This window comes from Festucalex cinctus, chromosome 8 (genome assembly GCF_051991245.1).
Source record: "Festucalex cinctus isolate MCC-2025b chromosome 8, RoL_Fcin_1.0, whole genome shotgun sequence".
Taxonomy (NCBI): Eukaryota; Metazoa; Chordata; class Actinopteri; order Syngnathiformes; family Syngnathidae; genus Festucalex; species Festucalex cinctus.
Window position 1 is genome coordinate 22,656,443 of NC_135418.1, and position 27,374 is coordinate 22,683,816.

The 27,374-nt window shown below is 40.7% G+C and overlaps 1 protein-coding gene across 1 annotated transcript in view; it reads left to right on the forward strand.

Annotated features, from left to right (window-relative positions):
* foxj3 (forkhead box J3) overlaps positions 1–27,374 on the forward strand; it is a 97,749-nt gene that overhangs the window by 9,942 nt on the left and 60,433 nt on the right. The window contains exon 2 of the mRNA XM_077530804.1: positions 26,445–26,954. Coding sequence (XP_077386930.1) covers positions 26,634–26,954 — 321 coding nt within the window. The 5' untranslated portion in view covers positions 26,445–26,633. The remainder of the gene's footprint in view (positions 1–26,444; positions 26,955–27,374) is intronic.

The window sequence follows — 27,374 nt, forward strand, 5'->3', positions numbered from 1 at the left end:
AATGAATCAAGCGTTCAGTTAGCTCTTCCCTTGAAATGTATTCTCAGAACTGGCTGCAATAAACTAGCAGATACATAAAATACAAGAAAATACATTACATGCTCAAAACTGTGCAATTCAGTCACATTGATGAAGAGCTTAATGACAATTACAAAAAATGGGATGACTGAGAAATGGTCTTGCTTTAGCACTATAGTGATTGGCAACCTCCTAAATGAATGAGTAAATAAAATGCATCCAGTCACAAGTGGACAGCTCATCAGTTCAGAATGAATAATTCTCCACATTTAAAATCACCACTTGTGATCTCACTTGCGCGCTTTATATGCAAGCAGTCGCCTACTCTTTTGTTTGAAAGCAACCTAACGTGTGGACGGTAGGCAGTGATGCATCTGCTGTGTTTAAAGTGCCCATCTGAACTGAAAATGAAGCAGAAGCTAAAAGGAAGTACCTCAAAACCAAAATAAAAGCAGTAACCGCGCTAAGCATGTATGTCGGGTTATGCTTTTTACTACTGGCAATCATCTCAAATGATCATTTCAGTATGTATATTGGTGGTACATTTCTCGCCGATTATGGATAACATTCCGCAGTCGGCGCTTTCATTTGCAAAATATCATTCTCGGCCCATGGCGCTCCCCTTTTCCAGCATTGTCCCCCTCACACACAACACACAAGCGAGATTTGTCAACGCATAATGGCGTGGTAATAATCGTTTTGGAATACTCCAAACATTTGTCATGTGATTGACCACAAATTAAGAAGAAATAGTCTCGCTGTCAAAGCAAGTTGATGTCGTTGGAGAAAATTCCCCGTCTCTGCTCAGGTTTCAACTTTCCGGTCTAGATTATTGTGGCTGGGGCTTTACCTTGAAGTGAATGATGCATTCGTTATAGGAGCCACTGTAATGATTAAACCGCATACCAAACACTCTAATGAAACCTTCGTAAGCTCTTCCTCCACAACTTGGATCAAAAGTCTCTCAAATTGTGTGAGTCATTCGAGGGGATTGGTTGTTTAAGAACAAATGTTGATGATGGCCAATACACTGCTTCTGAGGGCTTATTCAAATGTAAAGAAGAGGCAAGATGAGGCAATATGATTTAATAATATGAATCATTACACCCCTCAATAGACTGCATTCTCACACCTTTCTTAGGTCCTGTACAGACCTGCCAGTAACGCACATCTCGACTGACGTGATCACAAATAGAAATGATTGGACCCTAACTGGCACATTTCCTTGACTTGACCGTTTTGAAGAAAATAACATGATGATGGTTTAATTAAAAAGAACGCTGTTTTATCATCAGTGAAGTTGTGTTCACTTAAGTAGTTCACTGACTTTCAAATTCAATCTTAAGAAACAGAAGTCATTTAGCTGTAACATAGGCCAGTGCTCAAAAGCTGGATTTACACTACATGTCCAACTGCCCAATTCTAAATTTAATATCTATATGGGATTTATTGACAGTGTATTTCCATGCACATTTCAAGTTGCACATATTTGATATGACACTGACAGAACACATCAACAACCATCAAGTCCAAAAGCCCTAATTTTGCATCAATTAACTCCACAAGCAGCAATACAGTGTTGTGATAACAGGGAGGCTAAACAATAATTCATAAATAATACAACTAAAAACATTACATACTGTTCAGTTGGCTAAGATTTGCTCTCTTCTCCAATTGATGTAAATAATGGTGCATATTTAGGCCATTTCTTATGGTTTATGCTTTCTCAGTCGTTTACAATTATGTATACATCAAATGGGCACATTTCGATACCATCCATTTTGCATTGATGGGGCATATCTGATCTCTCCAATTAAGTTGCACTGAAATTGACAGATCAACTCTGATCAAATGTTTATCAAAGAGGTCCAATTCCGATATGAAGGTATCTGATTCCATGCGTTCTTTTCTTTCAACGATGCCATGAATGACGTGTTGTCTCTTGAACCTTGCAAATGTGTAGATTTCACCTTAGACAAATTTCTAATGTTTAAATTGTCTTGTATTTACTGCCTCAATCAGTCATGCCGATTCTACAAATAATCATTCTCCAGGCAGTCTTACAGAGAAATAGCTTCATGTGATATGAACATGCTCACGGTAAATTACCCACAGAAAGGCAGGCAATGTACCATCCACTAAATGACGACTTGGCATTTTGGATCTTGTTGTAAATTGCATGCAAATGTGGGCTCAGTCAGTCTATAGACTTGAGCTTTAAGTAGAGGTCGGAGAGCGTGTAATGTGCACGAGGCTCGTGATCTGCACAGGCGAGTGCCAAGTCCTGATGCAGCGTCAGTTGGAAGGGGCCACCGTGGATCTGTTTGACCTGATCATTAAAACACTTCTCTTCATACCTCTGTGTCTCTAAGGGCTCGGCACACTCGGCAGAATCATTTATCAAAACCTCTCAGAACCTGGCTTCATGTAAAACCTGACGTATTAGCCTTAGATGTAGAGTTTGTGGTCTCCATGTGTGATTCAGAAAACCCCCGATCAATGCCAAGGATTCTCTCTCTCTGGATTTGGAGAGAATGTTGATCTCTTTGGACCAGGAAACCCACACAAGTGATGACTTGCTCTGGCTCTATTAACCCAACCCGTTCACTTCTTTCTCGCTCTCAGGCATAGTGGCGCTTGATTACTTCTTCATTCTTCTTTTTTTTGGCCCGCACTACTACTTTTTCTGCGTCTCCTGTGCTCTTCATTTAGCAAACAACACGTCTGCGGAGAATTCCGAAGAATGCATCTTGTTACGCCGATGAGTCATACTTCCTCTGGCCTGCGTGCCTCTCCCTCAGGGTGGATGAATGAGCAGGCAGAGCGGTTTGGGATGAGGGGACACTGTGGTCGAGGCGACGCGGTCCGTGCCCGACGTAATTAAAGCTTGCGTTGGTCGTAAAGAGACGCGAGCATCAGAATGCAGGCTGTCCCCGAGGTGAGCGCGTGACTGATGGCTCTGATGAGGCTGAGTCACCTCCTTCACAAAAAAGAAAAAAACAGGAACTGTTTGGAAATATTGGGCTCTGACCCTGAGAGCTAGCCACTCTGCCAGCAAGCTGCGGCTCTGGGAGGGAAGCCCGGAGCCCTGGAAAGCAGTGTGCTTGCACCTGCGATCTGACAAATCACTCTGCCTTACTGCGAGGAATGTGTGCAGTATTAAAAGACTGGTGGGAGGGTGGTACTTGTAGCGCCTGGGGACCTGTTTTTAGGGTCTTGTTGCCTTGCTCAAGAGCCATGCACCCATGGACACGGCTGCTCTCAGCAGGTATGAGGTGTGTCAGAAAAGTTCCAGGATGCAAGTTAGAAAATGTCTGTCTATAACTTACCTTCACTCACAAAGCAGTATAATCGCAACGACAGTAAATTTTTGCATGGAATAAACAGGCCTTGAATATAAATTAATCAGAGTTGACAAAAAACAGTAAGTACAACGGTAACTGAGCATGCCTTCTTGACGTATACCAAGTCCTACTATTTTCCTATAGACTGTGGATTCTTTATCGATTCTAATTACAGTGCCCTATATTGGATATTGGTTAGTGTATGTATTCTTATCCCTCATTTTTTTTTTACATTATAACATATCCTTTTATCTTTTATTTATATCTTACAGTATGTTGGCAGTGCATCCAGGCGGACGGCAAAGTAAGAAATTCATTGTACAGGGAAACATGTTTCCTTACTGTTTGCATGATAATAGCCACTTGAATCATTGAATTGCCGATATAATATTTGTATTAATAAAAACAATTTGCACAAAAAAAGAGATTAAAAGAAATGGAAAGGTGGATATATTGCGTACCTCTTGCATTGAGCCTGTATACCACTCGTGGTACAAGTACCACACTTTGAGAATCACTGGTCTAGGCTTTTGCTGTAGTTTTGATTCACCACAGGTCTTTCTCGATTCACAGTTAGTGTATGTCACAAATTGGCTTTAGATGACAATTGGCACACATTGAACTGGGTAGGTCCAATCTGTCCTTTTACAATGCAATTTTGTTGGCAAGAATTCTATTACTCAAATATTTTGCCAGATTCTCATCTGAGGCTATCCAATTGCCTGCATTTATTATCCCCCCCCCCCATTTGCCATTGGTGCCAAATTGTGAGTAGACAAACGGAATTTGTGTCACTTTTCACTCCATCCAAAATGGATAATGTCACAATTATTTAGCACTTCCTGTATATACTCACTTAAACTTCTACATCCAAATTTGCTTGTGATCACAATCACATTATATTGCAGCATGTAAATGTGCTGGTGACCTTTTAAAAGTGCTGATGAAAGTGTATCAGTCTACCATTCGTCTCGTCTCTCTCTGTCTCCCTCATACCTGCTCCTCTTGGTCCCCTGCCAAAGCCTATGACTCACAGGAGACTGAGTGACCTACTTTTTCAGTCTTCGAGGAGTGCCAGAAGATTCCCTTTTTGTTTGCGAGACAATGTACTGGGTAAATATAAGTCATTTAGATGCACTTAAGGTGCCCATTTTTAGATTTAGGAAGCTTTAAGGCTGCGTCAGCATGGCAGCCAACCCAGAGGATTCCCTTCATTATGGCATAATAGTAGTTGAGCTTTGTTACCCAATGAGAAGTACACTCAGTATCATGCAAAACTTGCTCTAATCACACCAGAAATTGAGAACTGTCATTATCCTCTGGTATTTGTTTACATGCGATCGTTTTTCAGTTTGCTCTTTATCCACGATGTCAGATTATACGTGTAGACAAATCCTCTTTTTACATGAACCAGCCTACTAGGTAGCCCGGAGCTGTAGTTACTTTGTTGTAGTAATGATGGCAGTTTGAACAGGGGGCTTTAAATGTATGGATTAGGATTTGGAACGAACATGCAAGTGAGAGAGAGACACCGGTGGAAGGCATATTCATTATTAAGGATATTTTGTTAAATCTCTAAAGTGGACAACATTAATTTCATAAATATATTATTCATTTAATGTGTATACTTTGTATATTGCATATACGCGTTGCATTACTTTACTTCGGTTAATGATTGGGCTGGTTTTCATTTGAAGATGCCGTTCAGCTGTCAGATTCTTTCATCTCTAATTGCTTTTTAGGGGGGTGGCATGCTGTCCCTGGTGGATGCAGCAACATGCGGTCCAATGCGACGCCTCGGCGGCCCCCTTCTTCCCTCGACAAGACTTGGCCGCTTTGATATGTCAGTTTAGGTTCTGTCTGCCGCCTTCCACTTGACACGATTGGCCGCGCTCGTTCCAACCTCCTAGAAAGCCCCTGGCGTGCCCACCCCGGGGTGCGTGTTCTCTCATTTATTCGGCTTCCTCCTAAAGACTGCCGTGCCTTCATTTCCCTTCTGGTTTCCCACATCCTATTAAGATGCAGTAAGCAGAGCAGCGTTTGGTCTGAAAGGCTTCTCGCTGGGGGGCTTGGGGGTGGTCACTGGTTGTTTAGGAGGTTAGTGAGGGGGCAGTGGGTTGACTTAAAGGGCTCAACGTGCAAGGTACAGTCTGAAACTGATTGCAGCTCGCAGTGGTCGGGTCTCTACTTGCCACTTTTTTGTTTCCAGTAAGAAATGCTGCCTGAAAAGTGATTTTTAACACATTTTTCCAAGCATTTGTGTGCTTCCCTTTGTGATTTCACAGTTATTTCACCTGGCATTCAAGAAATGTCAAGTCCTTTTTTATTTTTTATTTTTTTTTTAGGATTCATCTTTGCCATTAAGAACTCTTCCACAGCTGTTATTCTTTGTGACGTTTTCATGCCATTACTGAACATGTTGACTCAATAGTAAATGGCACCGTATATAAGGAGAACAGAACTCCTTTTGTTGTTTGCCATTCAGCAGGACAGTGTTCCCTCGTTATAACGCGGTTCACTTTTCGCTGTTTCACAGATTTTTTGGGTGCAATTTTGCATATACATATAAAACATAAAGCTAACTACTTCGCAGATTTCATTTATTGTAGGCATTTTTTGCAAACAAACCCCAGCGGAAAACGACGGAACAATGTACTATATTTTGTGGCATGTTCATTGTTCAAACATAACTCGGAGATAAGGTAACATACTCTGTTATTCTAGCCTAACAATTTGGAGAATATGGATGTGAAAGTTTGGTGTATAAATATAAAGTCCATGTTCTCTTTTTATTTTACTTAGCAGGCTTGGCAGGCCATTGCGTCCTTATGAGTCACAATGCCATGAATAAGAATTCCCTTGTCTCCGTGACGTAATTAAAACATTCACAGCGCCGCCATCCAGGAACGGTGGCCGTGCATGTTCTGAATGCAAGCAATGTTGTACTGTAAATGTGAGCACACGGTGTGGTCAGTGTCACACAGGTCAGCTACATGTGTGCCTTGTTGGTGGCCTCGGCCCTTATCTTTGGCAGTGACTCATGCCGCATGCCACATGATGCGCCACTTTCACCGAGTGAGTCATCCTGAAAAGAACCTGAATGGAGGGGCATGAAGAACAAGGCCTGCTGTTTCCACTTATATTCTTCTATTCTTACTCTTTTTTTGTTGTTGTTTTTTTTGTTTTTTTTCCCCCGTTTTTTTATTACTACTCAGTGGTTGAGTGATTTTTAAGATTTTTTTTGGCAGTTGATTGTAATGTGATGAGTCGAGTCGAAGTTGATTAGTTGAAGTGATTTATGTTTTTATAGCGCAGTACAGAGGTCCCAGACAATTTTGTAGTACCATTAGGGGTGTTAAAAAAAATCGATTCGGCGATATATCGCGATACTACATCGCGCAATTCTCGAATCGATTCAATAGGCGGCTGAATCGATTATTTATTTATTTTATTTTTTTAAAGAGCTCAGAATTGTTCATTCGGTAGCCTTACCGATTCAACGTCTTATCATCATTGCCTTTTTTAAAAATTATTATTATTATTATTATTTATTTATTTTTTTTTGTGTGTGAATCGATTTTTAAACTTCCATTTTTAATGGAAAAATATTCAACAAAACGTCTGACTTCAGGTTAGGATTCACACCTTGAGCATGGAAGAATGTTATATGAACGGAACATTAAGCCTTAATATTTTATTTTAATGCTGTTCAAACATGAAACAAGATTACAACCTCTATAAGACTGAAATCAGATAAATAAATAATACATTTTCATATAAATCCTACACTCTACAAGCTTACTGATTAGTATTTTCTAAATTTGAATGAAAAAAAATCGCAACAATCGATTTATAAATTCGTATCGGGATTAATCGGTATCGAATCGAATCGTGACCTGTGAATCGTGATACGAATCGAATCGTTAGGTACTAGGCAATTCACACCCCTAAGTACCATAGACCAGTTTCACAAAACATATTTTAGTAGACAGGGATAGACTCCCTGTGCATGTTTCTCTTCAACAAACTGGTTGTTGTGATATTGCGTAGTGTGGCATAGTGTGTTATGAGACTGCACAACGTAGGCAAACTATATATATATATATATATATATATATATATATATATATATATATATATATATATATATATATATATATATATCTTTATTTTATTACATTTGCAGATAACAGCTAGTCAGCTACTGTCTCTTTTTTGGTAAAATACTTATTCACATTTGATGCATCCATACTTCAACTGATTTGAAAGAACCATGTGTTTTATACTGGTTTTCCTATTGGTACACTACCTGGCAGGCTTCTCTAGTGTAGTACTGCCCTGTGAAATAACTCAATAAGGGCTGGGCTGCATGAAGCTAGAGGTCTTGTTGTGGTAAAAATTAGACTGCTGTTAAGACGTAATACTGATTAGCGATTTGGAAAATGGATGGATGATTCTGCGGTAGTGCTTGAAGCAAATGAAGAGTTGATATTGATGTTGTGATGTTTTTATTTATTTATTTTTTTTATTTTTATTTTTTCTGCCTGCTTAAGGGTCAGGCCGACATGCAGGAAGGGAGGGAAATAATAAATGTAGAGTGGAATCAGACCCAAACAATGAGCCATGATCTGATATATTTAAGTAAATTGGTGATGGCAATGTACAACTTTTACGTCACCCTGTCTAAATGAAGCTCCTCCAGTCACTTCAACATAGTTCATTGCACCCAATGTGCCACACGACAGCGCAAAAGAAATCCTTTTATCGTTCAACAAGTAACAAAGGATAATCTCAAGATCATCTGACAATAGGTGAATCTGCAAGTAGTGAATCATGTCAATGCAGTTGAACACTGAACTAATATTTCGTCCATCCGTTGCTCTGCTGTCTGATAACCAACTGAAATAAAAATACAGTAAGACATCGAATGCAGTGAGATGTCATAGTTGTATTACGTGGTTTCTTCATGATCACCTGAGCAAGGTGCAGGGAGTCACAGGAAGACTCGGCTTGTTTTACCAATTTATTTTCATGCACGAATGTACGGAGCCCGAATACTGTATATGTGTGTGTGTGTGTGTGTGGTGTAAATTCATGGCGGGGCGATATCTCTGTGAAGTCTGCATTTGGTGTTTGCCGGCTTGCGTCTGGGGCCCAAACGCGGAGCGCTCTCTGTCAGATATGTGAAGCTGTGCAGAGGGAGCCACTGGGAGTTCTGTTTCATCTCCTCTCATGCAACTCTGGAGCAGACATGCAAATCCGCCATAATGAGCGCAGCCTGTGTGGCGGTAGTAGGAGAGCAAAGAAGAAGAAGAAGAGGAGGAGGAGGAGCTGGCAGGCGGGGGTTGAACTTAGGAATGTAAAGTGGAGAAGGGGAATGTATAGGAAAAAGGTGAGACGCCGACAGCCTTACCGCGGGAATTCAGATTTATTTAGTTTTTTTTTCAGCACAGCCTCAAGTGTAAGAAGTGACGGAATATTTCCTCTCGAATCAAACGTTTGATTAGCCTGCTATGGCTGCTCATCCTGACGCTCAAGTCAAGATACAAATGGTGCCAAGTTAATTAGCCTTATCTTTTACACCAGCAAGACACGGTGTGAAAAAATAAGAAACACAATGCACCACGCTAATCAGCATGCAGTGCAGTGGAGCTTTGGTAGGGATTTTGTAATGTTTTGCATCTTAAAACACTTGCCAGACACATATTTTTGAGGTTTTGTGCTAAAATGATAAGGCCTTAGAAATTTGACACACACTCTGAGTGAGTGAATTTTCAAACGCACCTCATCTTAATGGCATCAAATGAAATACTAAATGAAATACTACTATGAAAAAAAAATCTGTGATTCTCAGTTTTGCCATTCATTGTGTTTTGATGAGGCGCATAATGCAAATTTTAATTCGCAAACCACTTGGGTATCTCACTTTGAGTTACCACCGATTTGTGGACTGCCTTGGTGTCTATAGTCACTTGAATCCATTTATTGGTCCAGTACCAGAAAGAAGATGGGAATCGAAGACCTTGTCAAAAAAAAAAGTCAAAATCTGTTTGTGTAAATTAATAGTCAGAATCAATGTGTTTTAATGTTGTGTTCTCCTTTTTGGCAAATTGCAGGTTGTCACATTGGTATGATGTTGCACAATTTGCATACTTGGCACTGTTGTTGGCGACACATGCACTGGATCAGGGCTTACTATTCCATGTTATTAACTATACTCTGGTCATGCTAGTAGGGATTTTCCCATGTTTAATGGGTGGAAACACAAGCCAGAGTAGGGTTTGACATTCTGAATCTTATCATGCTGAACTGAAATCCAAAAGACATTTAAGCCATCTGTGGTCTTAGCATGGTCATGCTAAACAAAATGCTGACAAGTGACATCTGTACCAAAACATCAAGCTAAAAAGACACAGGAACATTCATCCGATGGTTTTCCAATCAATTGGGAGTAATACATGTTACTTTCAAATTCAAACAGTGTATCGCTAGCTTTATACTGTATGCACACATTTAAGGGTTCAGTATTAATTGTGAAAATAGCCTCCAAGATTAACTGACAGCATCCAACTCTAGTAAATAAAGTGGGCACATCTTTATCATTATTTACTGATCCAACTCAAGTGATTTCATAAGCTTGAAGGCGGCTGTTGACCTATCATGGCAGATATTACCCTGGAACAAAATGAAAATGTCAGCAGCCCACGCAAGCCTTTTCACCTTCCCCATCTTTGAAAAGAGAGTTCCCCGTTGGAAACGCCGCTGTCAGTTTCACAAGCGTTGCGGTATCTCCCGCCGCCTGACAAATCGGTCTTCACACAGAGGGAGTTCCTGCGTTCCTCCCTCATATCGTCAGGTGGCAGTCCCCTGCTGTGGTCTGGTAGCTTTGTCCATATTCCTTGTGAGTATCTATTTCATAATCATTTAATTTCGAAACGGCTTACATTTTTTCCTGCAAGCTCAAATTTCCTAAAAGCCCTGATAAATAGTGGTAAATATTGATTCCTGCATGCATTTAGACAAAAAATGTCCGATGCGGTGCAGGCATGTGATGGTTTGAAATGTGAGATATGTATGAGTATGAATGGTTGTTTGTGGCCTGTGATTGGCTGGTGACTTGCTCAGTGTGTATCCTGCTTCTCTCTCTCGCACAAAGTCAGGACAAGAGCGAAAGAAAAGGGATAGATGGACGTTCACATTTAGTATTGAAGTTGTCCTTTTTTTTTTTTTTTTTTTTTGTATCTTCACTGCTTTTGGAGATCAATGAGTAATGTTACTCATTGTGGTTGGTTTGTGCCTCTTCATTGCCCGGGTGTCATACTTTCCCTCAAACCGAATAAATCACACTCTTTGTTTGGTTTGATTTGTGTTTAAAATTTGTCATGACATTTGTCAAGTGGAATCCATGTTTACTGTTCACGTGCTTTGTTTCCACCCAAGCCTCAAGGTATTCATAACGAGCCATTGTGACTCTTTTAAGGCAACAGACACTTTAAATCGAATCAATTTTATTTTGCCTGCAAAGCTTAAACCAACAATGACTGCTGCTTCCATTTCCCTCATCCCCACCCTGGTAAATAGCAACATTGTCTCCAGGTAACCAAATTAATTGAAATGATCTGGAAGGGAGCAGCTTGAAGAGGACAGGTATAGGCCTATAGACATTAATACCTGCTTATTCCCAATGAAAACATGTTTCTGGTCTGCCGCTCATTTTTGGTCATGGCTGACTTTCCCTTTCTTAATCATTGTAGGTATACGGGAATGCCAAAGGAATTTCCCCATCTTGTATAAACACAAAGTTGAGCATTGTAAGAGTGTGGTGATGGTTACCTTGTTGATAGTGTTCACACCCTTTTTATTAATAATTTATCACTTGTGTTGTATTTCACCTGTATGGGGATGGTCTACATGTCCATGTTCACGTTGATAGAGAATACAGTATTATTGAGCCTGGAGAATCATAACAACAAGTTTGCCAACGATATACTGGTATAGCAGCGATCGATATATTGGGGGAGGCGTGAGGTTGGCGGGTGGGGCATATATATATATCACAATTTCTATGTAACTGAAGGTTGAAAGTCCTTTCCAACATTGCAGGAAATATAATACAAAAATAAAACCAGTCATTCATATGTGTGAAATGCTGTTAAAAAAAAGTAAGCCATTTTTTCTCAAACTAATATATAACCATATTTTTCAAGAATTCCAATGTACAAAAATACTCACATTGAAAGGCTGATTTGGTCCGTCAAATATCACCTAAAACATTATATTGTCATCACTTGTTTTTTCCAAAATAATTGGCGCCATTACTGAATGAAGACAAAATGAACGGCATAGCAAGTCACGGAACAAGCAAAATGGGAATATCCCAATAGCACATGCTCAGCAAGCGACATAAAGTTCAGCATCCAGGTTTGTGACTTGGTTTATCTAAATAATGGAAGGACAACAGGCTCCATTACTGACTCTTCATCAAAACCAAATGAATGGTGCTGCGAGTAAGCGCAAGTATCAATAACGATATGTTGTCCCAGCGCTAGTCTTCACGAGGTCAAAGTCTGTCATTGGCTGACCAGTGTCTTTGTAGATTAGAAGACAAAATTATAAAACTGTTCTCCTGGAACTTCAAACCACTTTTCGGTGCCGTTGTGAAACTACTTGTGCAGACTGGATTATGGCTCAGAGGAAAGTTCATTGATTTATGGCTGGTGGCCACCCCTTAGCAATATACTCTGGAAGCTTTCATCATAGACTTTCCACCCCCCCCTTGGGAAACTCACAGTTGGTGATAGGTAAATGTTTCTAGTTGAACACAAACCTGGCCACTTGCCTGCCATGCTAGCAGTGAAACGTATTATCTGCAGGCACTATAATGTTTTCAGGAGCATTTTAAAAAGAGCTTCACGCAGGGAATGCATGTCAATTTGGAAGGTGTTAAAGAACACTCCTTCAGCAGCTTAATGATATTGAAGTGCTTAGCTATATGCGGAAGTAAATATTCTGTTAATGATTCCTCAGAGATTGAATATTGATTTACAAGTAAAATGTTCGTAATTGTACCACTAACTCCAATCTTAAGTGACACACTTATAAACCTCGAGTCATTTCAAGCCTGTTGCATCAACCAACAATCAGTTGTTTTTTTTTGTTCTGTTCACTCAAGGCTATTGAGAAATAACATACAGAGGTTTTCTTGGGTTACAGTTATAACTGTGGAAAGTATATTAATCATCAGATTCTGTCACTCGGAATCACCACTGATGATTGTGGTTGTGCTTCCTGAATTGTGTGAGCCTGCATCACTTATCAAGCGGGGTGTGTGATACACAGTTTGCAAACACATTTAAAACAATCAATAAAAACTTTTATTGTACTCCCGTGCAACACAGACTCTATCAGATGCTAAGTCTACGCTACCCATTACTAGCTAGATGGATGGACAGCAAGACTAATTATGTTCTGCAATGGAAATACTCTCAGACAGGAGTTCTTCTAAAGACTTAAAGACTGAAGTGTGCTACTGGCAATAAACCGAAACCGAGTTCACTACTAAACTATTTGAACTTTTGCGAAGGGCACAGCACCTGATCTCGCGTAATGCACACGAAGATGGCCCTCCAAGTTGTCACCAAAATACTTGGTCCGCCAGTGCATACACAAGTGGTCTATTTGTGATTCAGCAGCAGGCCTTCACTGGCTGCCAGGCTGGCAAGGAGTCAGCCTCTCATGGGGGAGTGGGTTAATGCAGGCCCCCAGGCGGTGGGACCGAGGTAATTGGGTTCGCATGGTTGGTGTCAGGGCAGCCCTGCCACATCCCAAAACAAAGGCCAACTCCCGGCAAGCTGTTAGGCCCACAACCACTCCTGAGCACAGCACTGATCCCCTGGAAAGGGTTATTCAATTACTGCAACGTTTTTCTGTCTTCATGATGACTTGCAGATTGCATCATGAGTGTCTTCTTTTTCTGGCGTGTCTCACTGCCTCTTCCGATAAAGTTGAGTGTGTTCGCGCTTTGGACTGGAGGCTCTCATGTTCACTGTCTGCTGCAGACCAGACAGAAATCTGCATTTTAGAAATGGTTGCTGGAGAGACTACTCGCTTGTTGGGATTTGCCACTGTGGCACAGCGTTCACCACTTTCACGCAATTCTCCTCAAAGTATAAATTGAATTCTCTTCTTGGGAAACAATTAAAGCATTTTGTATTCATAAGTATTTGATAGTGTTTCCATTCATCGTCAGCCCGATGATTCATCAATCATTAGTCATGACGTAAAACGTCTTCTGGATCTTCGAAGACCTACTTTGACCAAGTCCACAAAACATACAAATATCTGTATTTTGTTTATTTCTGTAGATAATTTTTGTCTCTTGATTTTGCCATTTCTCTATTCAGGTCAGCAAAGCTTGCTTGATTTTTGAGGCCTCTCTAGACAGCCTAAAGTGGCTCACTTGATCTGCAACTACACCCCTTTCTCACTGTCCCCCTTGTCTGCTTTGCCCGCTAGCCTCTCCACCACGTACAACTGTACTTAGAAGACTATCCATGTTTGACTCTGATTGATGAGACAAAGGGGTCTCTTCTGCCTTTTGAAGAGTTCAGTGTATATAACGGAAACGGTGGTTTCAGCATTGCTCCCTTTTTTCTTTTTTTCTTTTTTTGGCAGGTTGTTCTTGTCAGCGTTTAACTGCCCCACAGCCACGGTTGCGCTCCCAATTGATTGGCAGAATAATTATGGACGTGATTTGCTCGACCACCGGTGAGGTGGGAGTAAGGGAGTGATAACATTTTTCTTTTCTTACCGAGAGCGGAGAAATCTGCTTGCACACCACAGTCAATTCATATCACTGACACATGCTCTGTGAAACAAGTGAATTTTGCTTAACAGTGGATCTGGCATATATCTACCTATCCCAGTCAGATTTGTGTGGTAGATAATTAGAGAGTGGCAGGCGTGATGTATGTAATAGTTGTTGGACAGTAACAGCAATAGGAGAAGTGACTGTTGAGTGTTAAACTTTGATTTTCTGCTTTTCCCTTTCGCGCAGCTGATGTCCTGCCGCTGTTATTTTTCAGATACTACATCGGCCAGACTGTTTTCTGAAGTAGATCTGGGATTAAAAAAACAAAACAAAAAACACATCTACGTCATCCCCCTATGTCATGCTCTGATACTTCCTCTGAACATCGTTGCTGGTTCGACCTCACTAGTGCATTTTAATTCAGTACAGGAACTGTGACGAGAAAGCTGACTTTTACAAGAAGTGGAAGTGAGGGGTCCCTCAGCTGTGCTTTCGGATCCCAAAAGATGAGCAGGGTGCTGCTCAGCCACGTAATTGACAAAATAAAAGGAAAGAGCGGGATATGAATGCCTTCTTCACAGGGACTGTTTCCGCGGCGCCATTAAGCCCTTCCTTTAAAAGGAAGCACTGACATTAAAGGCTATTGCTTTGGCAAATCCCCGATTCTTTCTTCTTTGTGTTTTAATGAAAACGCGGCTTAGCGTAGCTTGCTACACGACAGTAGCGCTCACGTGCGCTTGCAATACTCAAACACGTTGCTATTTTAGTCGCCAAGACGCTCCAAAATGCTTTGCCCTAGAGGGCTGGAAAAAGTGAGGAGTGACTGAGGGGCAGGTGAGCCGGGTTCCCACCCCTCCCTGATTATCCCCTTGCAATCGCTGGGAAAACAAAGCTTCTCCCACCCACACTCTAGATAAAGGCGTTGATATGGAAGGTATGACCTAGGTTTCGGTGGAGGGTGAAGATACCAAAGACTTGTTACCAGGTTACATCACAGCACTTTTGTTGTGAGCGCGCGTGCCAACATCTCAAGGAGTAATAGAAGGTAGAGCGCTTAGCGATTTCCCCCTCCCTGATGCCAAGTTGCCATCACACCATGGGAAGATTCTTGTCATAATAATCTCACCCCTTTTTTCCTTTCACTGCGTGGCTCTCTTTGTACACACCGTCTGGACGAGCATTTAACAATCACTTGTCTAAATATTTACTGTCTTAGCGACATTGCATTTAATGGAGCGTCCATCACACGTGTTGTCGTGTGTTTGGGGAGGTCTTGTAATGTTGTGTTTGCGTGTTGTTACCCGTGATGGATTTGTGACTGCGGTTAAAAAAAGAAGAAGAAAAGAAATGGGGGTGGGGTTGGCATTCAATTTTGAAAATTGTAGATAAGTGCAGGAGAGCACCAGTTTGGTACCTGTCACAGCTCTTGTGTGTATAAGTGCATGACTGTGAGCTTGAATAGCCTGAGGAAATTGTGGCTGTTATGCTGCGTGTGGTATTGGAGTGGAGCTTGTAGTCATGCTGTAAGAAGTTCCGGGCAGAACATAAATAAGGCTCTCTGTAATGTATTATTATTATTATTACATAATATGACAATGTTTTGACTGCATTACGGAAAAATGGTGAACTTGCCTGAGGTCTCCCTTCCTAGGCTAATTCGGAGTGTCATCATACAGTATGTGCATATTTCGCTAAACAACAGTCTGCGTAATGTGCATTTAGTGGAGGAACTGATGACTTGACTCACCTGTTCCATTGGGGTCATTTCGTGGCCACAGCAGCACGGAAACCAAACAACTTCAGTCAGTTCAGTTGCTTGTTGGTTGGCATAAATGGGATTTCATTAAACCTTCAATTTAGTCGTATCGTATTCAGTTGAAATTTCTTCAAGTTAAGAAGTTTTTTTTTTTTTTTTTTTTTTAAACAACGAAAATAGTACATTATAATTTTTTTACTTAATGAAATAGTAATAATATAATGTAAAATAATATAAATAATCGCTCTATGATTGGTCCGAACCAACAGTGGTTTGGGAACACCGGTTATCTGCGGGGAGCTGTACTAGATGTATTCTCCGGAGTTTGTGAACTCACAAATACCGCGAGAATTCATCTTGCGAGAAGTTATTACTGGGCTGTATATCTCAAATTTTTGCTTGCAAGTCAAAGTAAAAAATTGTCCAAATGGTAGCTTGTATTCTAAAAATTTGTAAATGTGGTAACTTGTATCTTTAGGCACAACTGTAGGTCAAAACACACAAGGAATTTGTCTCCAGTAGTCGGGGCCAATCTAGTACCTCAGCATAAAATCCACACTCACAAAATATACATTAAGGATGTAAACATTTACAAAGTATTGAGGCATTAAGTAATTCCAAGTGTTCAGTGGTGCGGTAATACTGAGCAGCTCCAAAATACGCAAATTATGCAGATTCACTAAGCTACAATGATGATTGAAATGATGAACAATTTTAATCAGTTTTCAAACTGTACACATTTTGGACAGTAGTATTCAGCTTCCACTGCATTTATTTTCCAATGAATGTGATTTTTTTTTTTCTTTTACTGCAGAGCTTCAGCTAACTTGCGGCTAACACTGTGGCATGTGGTCACACACTCACAGGTTAACTTATCACTCTTTACCATGAACTACCATGAACTTAGTGCTGATTGCCCAATTCTGTACACCTCAAAAAAATGTTGCCATGGTCACGCTTTCACACATTTGTTTTCCCCCTTCAGATTCAATGCTCAGGTAGCCTTGGCAGTAGCTCTCTAGGAAATCTGAACTGCTTATAATGTCACATCTGTGTCATAATCACATTAAGGTGCCTGAAAGCGATTCAGTTGTGACAAGACAATTCAGAGCAGCCCTTCAAAAGGTGCAATTGAAATAGGCTCATTTAGTCGGGTTGTATCATGCACCTGGACTGCTCTGTTTAGCGAGGCCTGGTCATAATATTTGCTAACAGCTGGACAATAGCTCATTCACAGTAAGATCATAGGTGCAATGAAATAATTCATGTGAGATGAGTTGTAAAATGATGGAAAATAGAAACCCAGCTGTCATGCAAATGGAGACAAAGGAAATGATATGCTATCTGTTGGAGTTGAGAACCTTCATCCTTGCCTCCATTTTCTGTAGCTTTTCTGGATCCCATCATTGCTGACTTCAAAATTAAAGCTGACTTAAAAACAACATAGCTTTTCCTTATGAAAAGCTTAATAATAACAAACAATGCAAAACATCAATTGTTAGCATTGATAGTGTTGGTTTGATTTTAGAAGCAACTGATGTTCTAACAGGAACTGTGTACTTGTATAATATTTATTCATGGTTCATCCGCCTTTATTGTAGCATAAGATGAACCTGTAAAACCATGTGTAACCGTGCAATAAATCTGCTATTGTTTATTTTTTTAATAATGCAGTAATGCAGATAAAATTATTACTTGTTTATTAACAAAACTATAGGGAAAGAGGGCCTTGAAAAAATGATTGTATATTTAATCTTAATAATAAGCAAAAAGTGCAAATAGATTTTTTTCAAAATTGTTCAGACTTAATCTGAACTACTCCAGATTATTTTGCATTCATGCATGTATTTATGGTTTCTATACATATGGTTTGATTGTGGTGCTATTAAGAGGTAGACTAAATCCGGTAAATCCCTATTAAAAGCCAGATACCAAATGTACAGTTTACCGTAGCAATTTGTAGGTGATACAAATCAACGCAAAACTCATAGTTGTTGTGTTTGAAATGTGCATTTCGTCCAGGGTTCTAAGCGCATACTAAGTAGGAACAGGAATGGCGCAATGCTCAAAACAAGGAACAGCGGCGAAGTCAATGACGCAGATGGCGACCTGTCGACATAATGACGTTAACTCAGCATGGCTGCGTTGAGTAATCCTCACATATTACTCAGCTTGATTGCCTCATTGGCCATTCTTCAATCAACGAAGGCCTGGCCCGACTTAACAGCTTTGACAGGTTGATTGAGACCTTTCTGACGCAAGGACATAATGGCCGCTTTGTCGTCATTGTGCAAATGTTGTCAAGACATGTTGGAAAAAGATCTAGGTCAATTAAAATATCATTTGAAAATTGCCATTCATCCCGCAAGGATGAAGACGTGCTGACAGTTGTTTCACCCTCAAAATTAAACCTATTTTTTTTTCCTGACTGCGGTTGCCATCAAAGTAGCTCAATACGTACAGTATGTGTGGGTTCACAATGCCTGTGGGGGCGTAATGCCTGAACTCATGAACCTATTCAGTGCGAACATGCACAATGTTTTTAAGCCAGCTCAATACAACCATCCATACCTCCTCTTGTATTTTTTTGGTTGCTTCCCATTCAATAACATCATCGGCCACTCGTTAATAAATTATCAATCAATCTCTCCCATATTTCCTCAAATGGCAATCACCTCTTAAGAGGGTGCATCCCAGTTTGGGAACACTAAAAATGCTCATCCTGTATAATAGAGGGTGTGCACAAGCATATTGCTCTTACTGGTAGAGGTTTATGCTTTGTTTTATTTTGTGGAAAACTTCACTTTTACCTTGCTACACAATTGTTACTTACAAAATGAGAGGAACTCACTTGTAAGTCATCACTTTGTCATAGGAAGCTATTATTACTTTGACACGCCCGCGTAAACGTTACAACATCCAGCGATGTCTGTGAAACGAATGATTTACGTTTCTGGTGCTGAATCTGTCTAATAACAGTCGATTGTGGTGCAATTTAATAAATGTTTTTGCTCTAGACAACGGATATACACGGTTGTCGAATGACAGCAATGATGTGTGATTCAGTTCTTGCCAGGAAAGTTGCTGACCTGGCAATGCACCTTTTCTCCACACACCTTACTCCTCAGTCCTCCTCGGACTTCTTGTTCAACTTCTTGTTCACTCCATTGCTTTCCTCAACAGACCAGGGGGGCCTTTGAGCATCCCACGACCCGACAGGGTAATGAAGGCAGCGGGGGGGTTTGTTACTGCCCGGTGGTGTTGCGCTTCGTAATTCCTGCTGCTACCCGAGGCCCTCTAATTAAGACAGCGAGCTTGGCCTTGCCGATTACGAAGCAGCTGGATCATTAGCGTGGCGGGTCAAATGGCAGGCATCTACATGTAGCGAGGCGCAATGCCTTTCATCAACTTGTGCCTTTGCCAGCACACCTCCCACAGCCACTGGAATTGTATGCTTGGCTTTTTTTTTTCACTGGGATAGGCTTATGTTAGGGAAGCTGAGCGTAAAAAATTGCAGATATTTGATCGTAACTGCAATTCATTGGGTGCACAGAGCAATGTATTCACTGCACTCTTAGTGTTTCTTCATACAGCCAAACCTTGATTCACAAACCTCAAGGTGGCTTTTTGTGCATTTGACTTGTTTCGCCTCCTTGGCGATTGACCCCCCCCCAAAGCGCATTCTTTGCGTACAGGGTAATTATACTGAATTATTTGCAGTCCCATAAAAAATAAAATACGCCCACACTCCTACTCTTGTCCTCTTTGCAGGGGAAAAAATCTAGCCATCATCTGCCAAAAAACAACACTCCTCTTAGAGATGCTAATTATAGTAGTGATGATAATTACAATTTGAATCCCTACGTGGATGAATATGTTGGGGGGTTCAAATTATCGTTTTCCTTTTCAGTACAGTATCAACACACAAGCATCAAATATCAAATTAGGAGCATTTATGACCATGTTTACTCTTTTCATTGGCTGTGTGGTCGATGTACTATTATTACTATTACTATTACGTAAAGTACAATTTTAAGCAATGAATACAAACTGTTTTAATAATATAAAATATTTTTCTCTGTGTTTTTTATCAAACAAAAATGGTATTTTAATGTTTGATTTTTATCTTACTGTGTTGTCATATTCAATTTGTTGGCTGGAAGTGCATGACACAGATGAGAAGCGTTTCTTCCAATATAATGATTATCGCTGTACGATATAGCCTTTTTTTTCTGCAAATCATCTTGTCCTAAAATGCTCTTAGTTTGATGTTGTAATTTGCCAGCCATAGAAATTACAGAAGTGCTGTTATCAACTGTCAGTGAGTCACCTTTGATTTCAGTTTCTGGGTGGAGATATTTAGCCTTTGTTTGTGTTTTGACAGCCAAGAAGCTACTCTGCCATTGATGAACATGCTTTTAGTCAGATGATTCTGAAGTCTGCTCAGTGCTCATCTTCGTTCTCATGAGCGTGGAGGTAAACACCTGTTGCATTAGTTTCATTTAGTTTCACTCGTTAATGTTAAACTCTTATCTCAAGGCAACACTGTACTAATAATGATCCAAAAAAACAACACCGGCGGTAAAGAAAAATAGTCTTCAACTGTGCCCCCTTGCTACCCTCATGAAAAATTGTGAATGAGTGTGAATACAATCCACAGGGATTGCACTCAAGCAAAAGAATTGTTAAAACTCTGCGAGAGCTGTCTGTGAGTTAAAAAAAATAAATAAATAAATCTCTACCTTTAAACACCAACATACAGATTCAAGGCAGATGCCCTTTATGTATGATAATTAAATGTAAGAAATGTGAAGTGTTGTAAGTATATTTATTTAACCTCTCCACCTATAACAGATAATAAGTAGTGACCACATTATGTTCATAGTAACGACTTCCTTGTTGAAAATCCACAGATAAAAGGAACATTGTCACTAGAGGTGGGAATCTTGGGGCACCTCACGATTCGATTGCGATTACGATTCAGAGGCTACGATTCGATTATAAAACGATTATTGATTTCCCCCCCAGGCAGCAGAAAAAAAACAATGTATTTTTGTGCTTTTAATGTTTCGTACATTAGTTACAAAAATAGTACAAAAGTCCTCTCAGGCCTACATAAACTACTATTTCAGTATCAAGTTAACAGTTCAAAACAGTAAATAAAATACTCAAGTCCTCATTCTGTAACAACAGCTTTTAAGTATATTCAGTCTTCAACAGAATAAAACATAGCATTGAGCAAAAATATATTATTTTTATCCACTCAAAAGTGCATTGAGGTATAAATGAAAGACAATGTGAACTACTACTTCAATACAAATGCCTAAAAAAAAAAAAGTGCTTTCCTGCTTTTTAAGTTGTGTAAAGATGAACATGTAAACATTAAAGTTTCTCAGAGGTACAAAAAAAAAAAAACCTCAAGTGCTTTTCTGCTTTTTAACTTGTGTAAACATGAACGTGTAAACATTAATGGGATCGTTCGGCTTTTTTAACATGAATCTCAATTTGATCCTCACCTCCCGTGTGTGCGATCAGCACTGACTTCGGCGTTGGACGAGAGGAAAATAGTCCACCAAGCTGGCTGGGGTCTCGGAAATAAAGCGTTTTTCTTCTAAAAACTTTTTGTTTTCAAAAGCGTGATACATTTCCACCACAATACTCTTTTCTGAATAAAGTCAGACGCCATTACCGCCAGCCACTACTTTTCTGTTCGTTCGTTCGTATCACTGCGCGGCGCCCTGTAGAACGCTAACCGACGCACTGCAGCCAGCTAGCTGATACTTCCGCCTCAAGTTGTTTGGCTTTTCGGAGCAGGTCTGATCTGACGAAGAGGTGGGTTGGTCAGCTCAGCCTTGCTTGTTGTTGTTTTGAATGTCGAGGCGTGAGTTGTGGATGTGTACTCTCGGTCCGTCCCAAAAAGCGTCCCGAAGACCGCGCGCGCTACTGCGTTTCAGTTCCGCGTACTTTTCGCTCGTTTCGCTTCCCTTGGCATATTTATATAATCGGAATTTGGACGTTTGTGAATCGTTCTCGATTGTTCCACGGCCGAATCGTGAATAATCTAAGAATCGGAAATTTTGCACACCTCTAATTGTCACCACCTAGACTTTGGAAGCAGTTTGACTAAAGAATTGAATCGAGTACATGTAAAGTGGTCCTGAAAAAGTGGTCATGAGCCGGATTAATTTGTGCATGTTAAAAATTCACTACAAGAGACAAAAAGAAGATTGTAATGGATCATTTCTGTTGCTTGCATGCACTAAATGCTGTAAATTCTCTGATGAAAAACAAGAATTTGAGGAAGAAGACATTATTTATGACAGGAAAATGCTCCACCCCATTAAATATCTCCCCAAGCTTGATCTAGCCTTGTCCCTCTTGGAATTCTGTTGACATGGAAAAATGCCTTAATCATCTGCTCGTGTCTGTACCCATAACAGATATTGAATTGGCTGCTGAGCCTGCGCTAACCTCCCGCTGTTAGAGATCAATGGACTTGGCAAGCGCAAACTTCCTCTGACCAGCTGACGGCAAAGCAGTTTGCTCCATTTAGAAATGTCCTCCCGCTGTGCCTTATAGAAGCCTGCTAGATAATTATTTCTATGATATATGACACCCATTTCCACTCGCAAAATTTGATTCTTTAATACAGCACGTTTTATCTGTCAACCAGTTGACAATAAAAAATGTTCTTATCATCTGTAGGGCAATACATTTTATGGTCACTGTCATTTTACTAAATCTAATGGACCATTTATTCTTTTCAATATAAGTGAATAAAAGCTGTTATGCACATATATTTTGTGTGATTAAAAGTATAGTTGTGTTTAAAAAGCAAGTTTTACTAAGTTTAAATGTTTTTAAACTGTGTGGGGGGAGTAAAACTCTTAAATCTGTTTTTATAGGGTCTCAATATTAGAGATTTTGATTTATCGCGAGGTATTTATGCGCTGTGATAAACGGGTTCAGTATACTCTCAAATACCCAATCCAAATGTATGCCAAATAGAGCATTAAAAATACTTTCACAATATGCAAATTAGTATCTCCTTGTAAAAAAAATAAAATAATCTGTACAGTTTTTAGCGATCACTTTCTACAACATTGAGTTTAACTGTCATCTGCAGCTGGCCTCCCTCTGTTATTCTCCAGCCCTGTTGATTCAGACGGAGGTGTGTATTTACGTCCCTTTGCCCACGTTAAGCCCACAATGAGCTCCTTGATCTGAGTGTTCATGGCCACTCTGTTATTTTCACACTCCCCCATCAGACGCTGATCCTCAACCCAGAAGACCGCCTCATGATAAGTTACTAATCAGGCCTCTCGCTGAGGTGTCTGAGAACTTTATTACGGCTCGTAACCGTGCACGCTGGAAGCGTGTTAAAGTCTGTCTGTACTGTACCGGGCTTAGAGTGTACTTTGCAGCAGATGCTGTACAAGTGGACTGTAGTTCATGTACTGTACTGTAGTTGTATGAAAGTCTTGGATTGATGACATTTTGCATTGTGTTACCCTGGGATTACACCGAATGCGTGTGCGTTGCGTTCCGGCGACGCAGCCGATATGTTTCCATTCATTCAAATTGTTCAAATTACACCGGCTGAATGTGCGTTGCGTGTCAACTGCGTCTCAGCTGCGTCTTGCGGCAGACCTCTGCACGGATAGACCTATTTTCTATTTTTGACGGACGACGCATCCGTCGGCCGCCGTCAAACGGCAAGCTGGCACAGAATAATCGAGCAGGAAGACCGACGCAGTTTCAAAATAAATTTTCGGTTAATTTTCAAAATAAAACACTCGGCAGCTCCTATTTCGGGATCATGTCAGGAAAACGTCATAATGCTTTACGCTTAATTCACTGTTTAAACACTGGCGAACATGGACAAGGAGAGATTTATAACCGATGTGGAAAGCAACAAAATTAGATATGACACGGCACATCCTTTTTATAAAGACAACTTAAAAAGGAATGCTGCATGGAACGTCATAGCAGGAGTGGACGGTGAGTTCAGTCAAAGAAAGTCCACCTCTCTTTCTGCTCCTCTGTTGAGCACAGACTTTCTGTGTCTTTGTCGTTGTTTTTAGTGCCACATTGTCGCGCGCGATCACGCGAGACACGGCGGCAAGTTGTCGGCGACGGAGCTGCCAGACCGCAGTTGTACGCAGCCGGTGTGTTGGACAAAAAATTGCCGCGTCCGGAGCACGCAGTCAAGACGCAGCGGAACGGAGACGCAACGCACCCGCATCCGGTGTAATCCCGGGGTTAGCATTAAATTTTTTCAACGTGACATCGTTGTTTTTCATACACACGTCGTTCTATGATAATTACTTTGAAAGTAAGCTTGGTATTATTTATTTATTTTTGGGGGGGCTTAATATCTGCCAAACTGCTACTTGATGTGAAGTGAGTTGAGGTGAGTCTGCTGCCGCTATCTAGGGCTCATCTTGCAATTTTTTTTCTTGCTGGCAAGTCAAAGCAAAAAATGGGCTAAGCGGCGGTGTCACGTTACCACCGATGCGGCCGATTAAAACGGACTAAAAAGAGCTCGTGGTTAATCACATTGGTGCATGATTGAGAAAACGGGAAAGAGTCAAATTGGACTCTAAGCTAGATTTTTTTTAGTTTGTAAAGGCTTTAGATGGCATACTTTGCTGACCTCAGCAGTGGAGGTGTGGCAGAAGGCTTTTGTAGCGTATAAGAACCTCTCTTGCAAGGCCCTCGGAGGTAAGTGAACAGAGTTGAAAATGTCATTTTGATCCAGGGTATCAGAGTGATTCAGTACAATAGCGCTCACTATCTTCAGGCACTTTTGAATCACTGTTTGCAAATTCTCTCAAAAGAATGGGATACAATTTCACATTGCTCACAGACTATTTTTAAAGGATAGAGTGTTTGGCCTATTGAGGACTGTCAGGACTGTTTATTCCCAACTCGACACATACAAAACTGAAGTAAAAAAAAAAAAATCCACACAAAATGATGAGTTTGTTTTCGCCGTCCACCAGTTCAAGGTGTCATCCCACTCCTTTTCCCCCTGCATTGATACCCGTCTTCACCTACATTTAGAACTCACGGCTTATCTAGTCCGCCCCTCTATTTTCGGACAAGCAGGGCAGTGTGCCAGAAAGGACAGCGAGACAGGCTGTTGCAGACACACACTGGGTGGAGGACAGTTTGCAAGATGACACTGCCTGCCTTGTTTTATGGCAGAGGCTCCGTAAGGCGAGTGGGCGGGCAAGCTGGAAGGCTGGGCAGACAGAGGGGGAAAGGGGGTTTTACTAGCCACAAGAGAGTCAGAATTCTTCCTGAGCCATTGCCCCATTTGGCTGGCAGTTGTGAAAACAATTGCCCAGCATTTACTCTCACTCTCTCTCTCGCTCTATCTTTCTCCCTCAGTGCAGATGGAGTCTCAGCTATGAGTCAGCTCTGAGAGCAGCGAGTGGAAGAGAAGGTGGTGGTCTAGTAATCTGCTGCACAACCAGTTAAAGCATGTGCAGACAACATGCAACTACTTCTGTTTTTTGCTCACTTAACATATCGTCGTAGCCCAATACAAAACACGCGTTGTGTTTCAAAGCTGAAAAACACCCAAAAATAATATTTGAATAAAAAAAAGTCAATGCATGCTTTTCTGCTTTTCATTGAACATCTATGTCAACGAAGTTGAAATGTTTGATTATGTTCCAAGTCCATCCATCCATCCATTTTAATATATATATTTTTTTTACAGTGCTTTTTCCTTATTTGGACCGCGGGTGAGCAGGAGCCTATCCCAGCTCACTTTTAGCTGGGTAGTCGTGCTAAGTTGCTAGTGTCGGTAGAATTGTTAAGAATTAGCCCATTAGTGCTTTTCTTCTCTATGTGTCATAAGACGATCTTAACTCATTCATAGCCAAAAATGTGTAAATACGTTTTTAATACTTTATCCTTCACTCCCCAAAACATGTTTATACTTTTGTAATGTTTTTTTTTTTTTTATTGCAAGAGCAAACTGACGGCTTTGATGCAGCTTCTGACATGAAAATGTGGCTTAAAGCAATGGTAATTACAAAAACGGCCAGCAGGTGGCAGCAGAGTATAAGAGGTCAGCCAGGGCCATGTTGCAATACGCTCTTTTTGCCAGTATTTTCAACAGGAATGTGAATAAGGATGAAACTTAGCTATATTCTAATGCTAATTGTTGCAAAACGGAAACATACAAATATTTGTTTTCCCTCATGAAAGAAGCGACTCTAATCTTTCTTTTGGTAGGTTCCATGTTTTTTAGCAGTAGAACACAATATTCTGTGGGCCTTGCGAAATCAGTCAAACAGCTGGGAGCGAAGGGGGTTGCTTCAGTGAAAATGGCTGCAAGTGAATGAGTTAAAATAATGCTGGTCGTTGTCATTCTTCACTGAAAACTTCGGACCCCAATGAATAACTAGGCCTTCAATTAAAAAACAAAAAACAAAAAACAAAACTGATTCCAACAATGCACAGTTAACTGATATAAGATTACTGTCTCCTGTTTCCATAGACTCGCCTTGGAGAAGACAGCATGCTGATGTCTTGATCTGAGGGCGCAGACGTCAGCTCATTACCACCACCTGCTCCTTTTCCCCACCAGTTAACCGAGTTCCAACAGAGGCCGTCGGTTTTACCTACAGGCTTTAGGTTTTGCCCCCCTCCCCTCCCCCCCTTCCCTGCTGGCCGGCCTGTCGTCAACATGACGTCGGAGCTGGAAAGTAGCCTGACCTCCATGGATTGGCTCCCTCAGCTTACCATGCAGGCGGCCATCCGCAAGGCCGACGGCCAGCACGGCCACGGGCCAGGCATGGGCAAGAAGAGCGCCCTCTTGGATCCCAACACCACGCTGGACCAGGAAGAGGTGCAACAGCACAAGGACGGCAAGCCGCCCTACAGCTACGCCAGCCTCATCACATTCGCCATCAACAGCTCGCCAAAGAAGAAGATGACGCTGAGCGAGATCTACCAGTGGATCTGTGATAACTTTCCATACTACAGAGAGGCAGGAAGTGGCTGGAAGGTAAGAAATTTTAATTGGGGCCTTGTCATTCTCTTGTAGAATATTGTACATTCAGACACCCGAAAAAAAACAAACAAACCAAAAAACATCAACCATAATGTTCTGGAATCTAATGAATAAAAAGAAAAACATATTGTTTTGCATATCACTGGAACTGGCGGTGGGCCAAAACCTTGTAACAAATTAGAAAATCTTAGCGCTGTCAAAATTAATCAATCGACAAGTAATTGATTATTAAATTAATCGACAATAATTTTAATAATCAAGTAATCGTTTGGAGCCTTTTTTTTTTTTTTTCTTTCTTTTTTTTTTAATTTAAAATTGTCCATATCTGATATCAGCATTCCTGTAGTCCTTCATGAAAGAAGACAAAATAAGACATTTGAAATCAGTTGTTTTTACTTTGGAAAACACTGACTG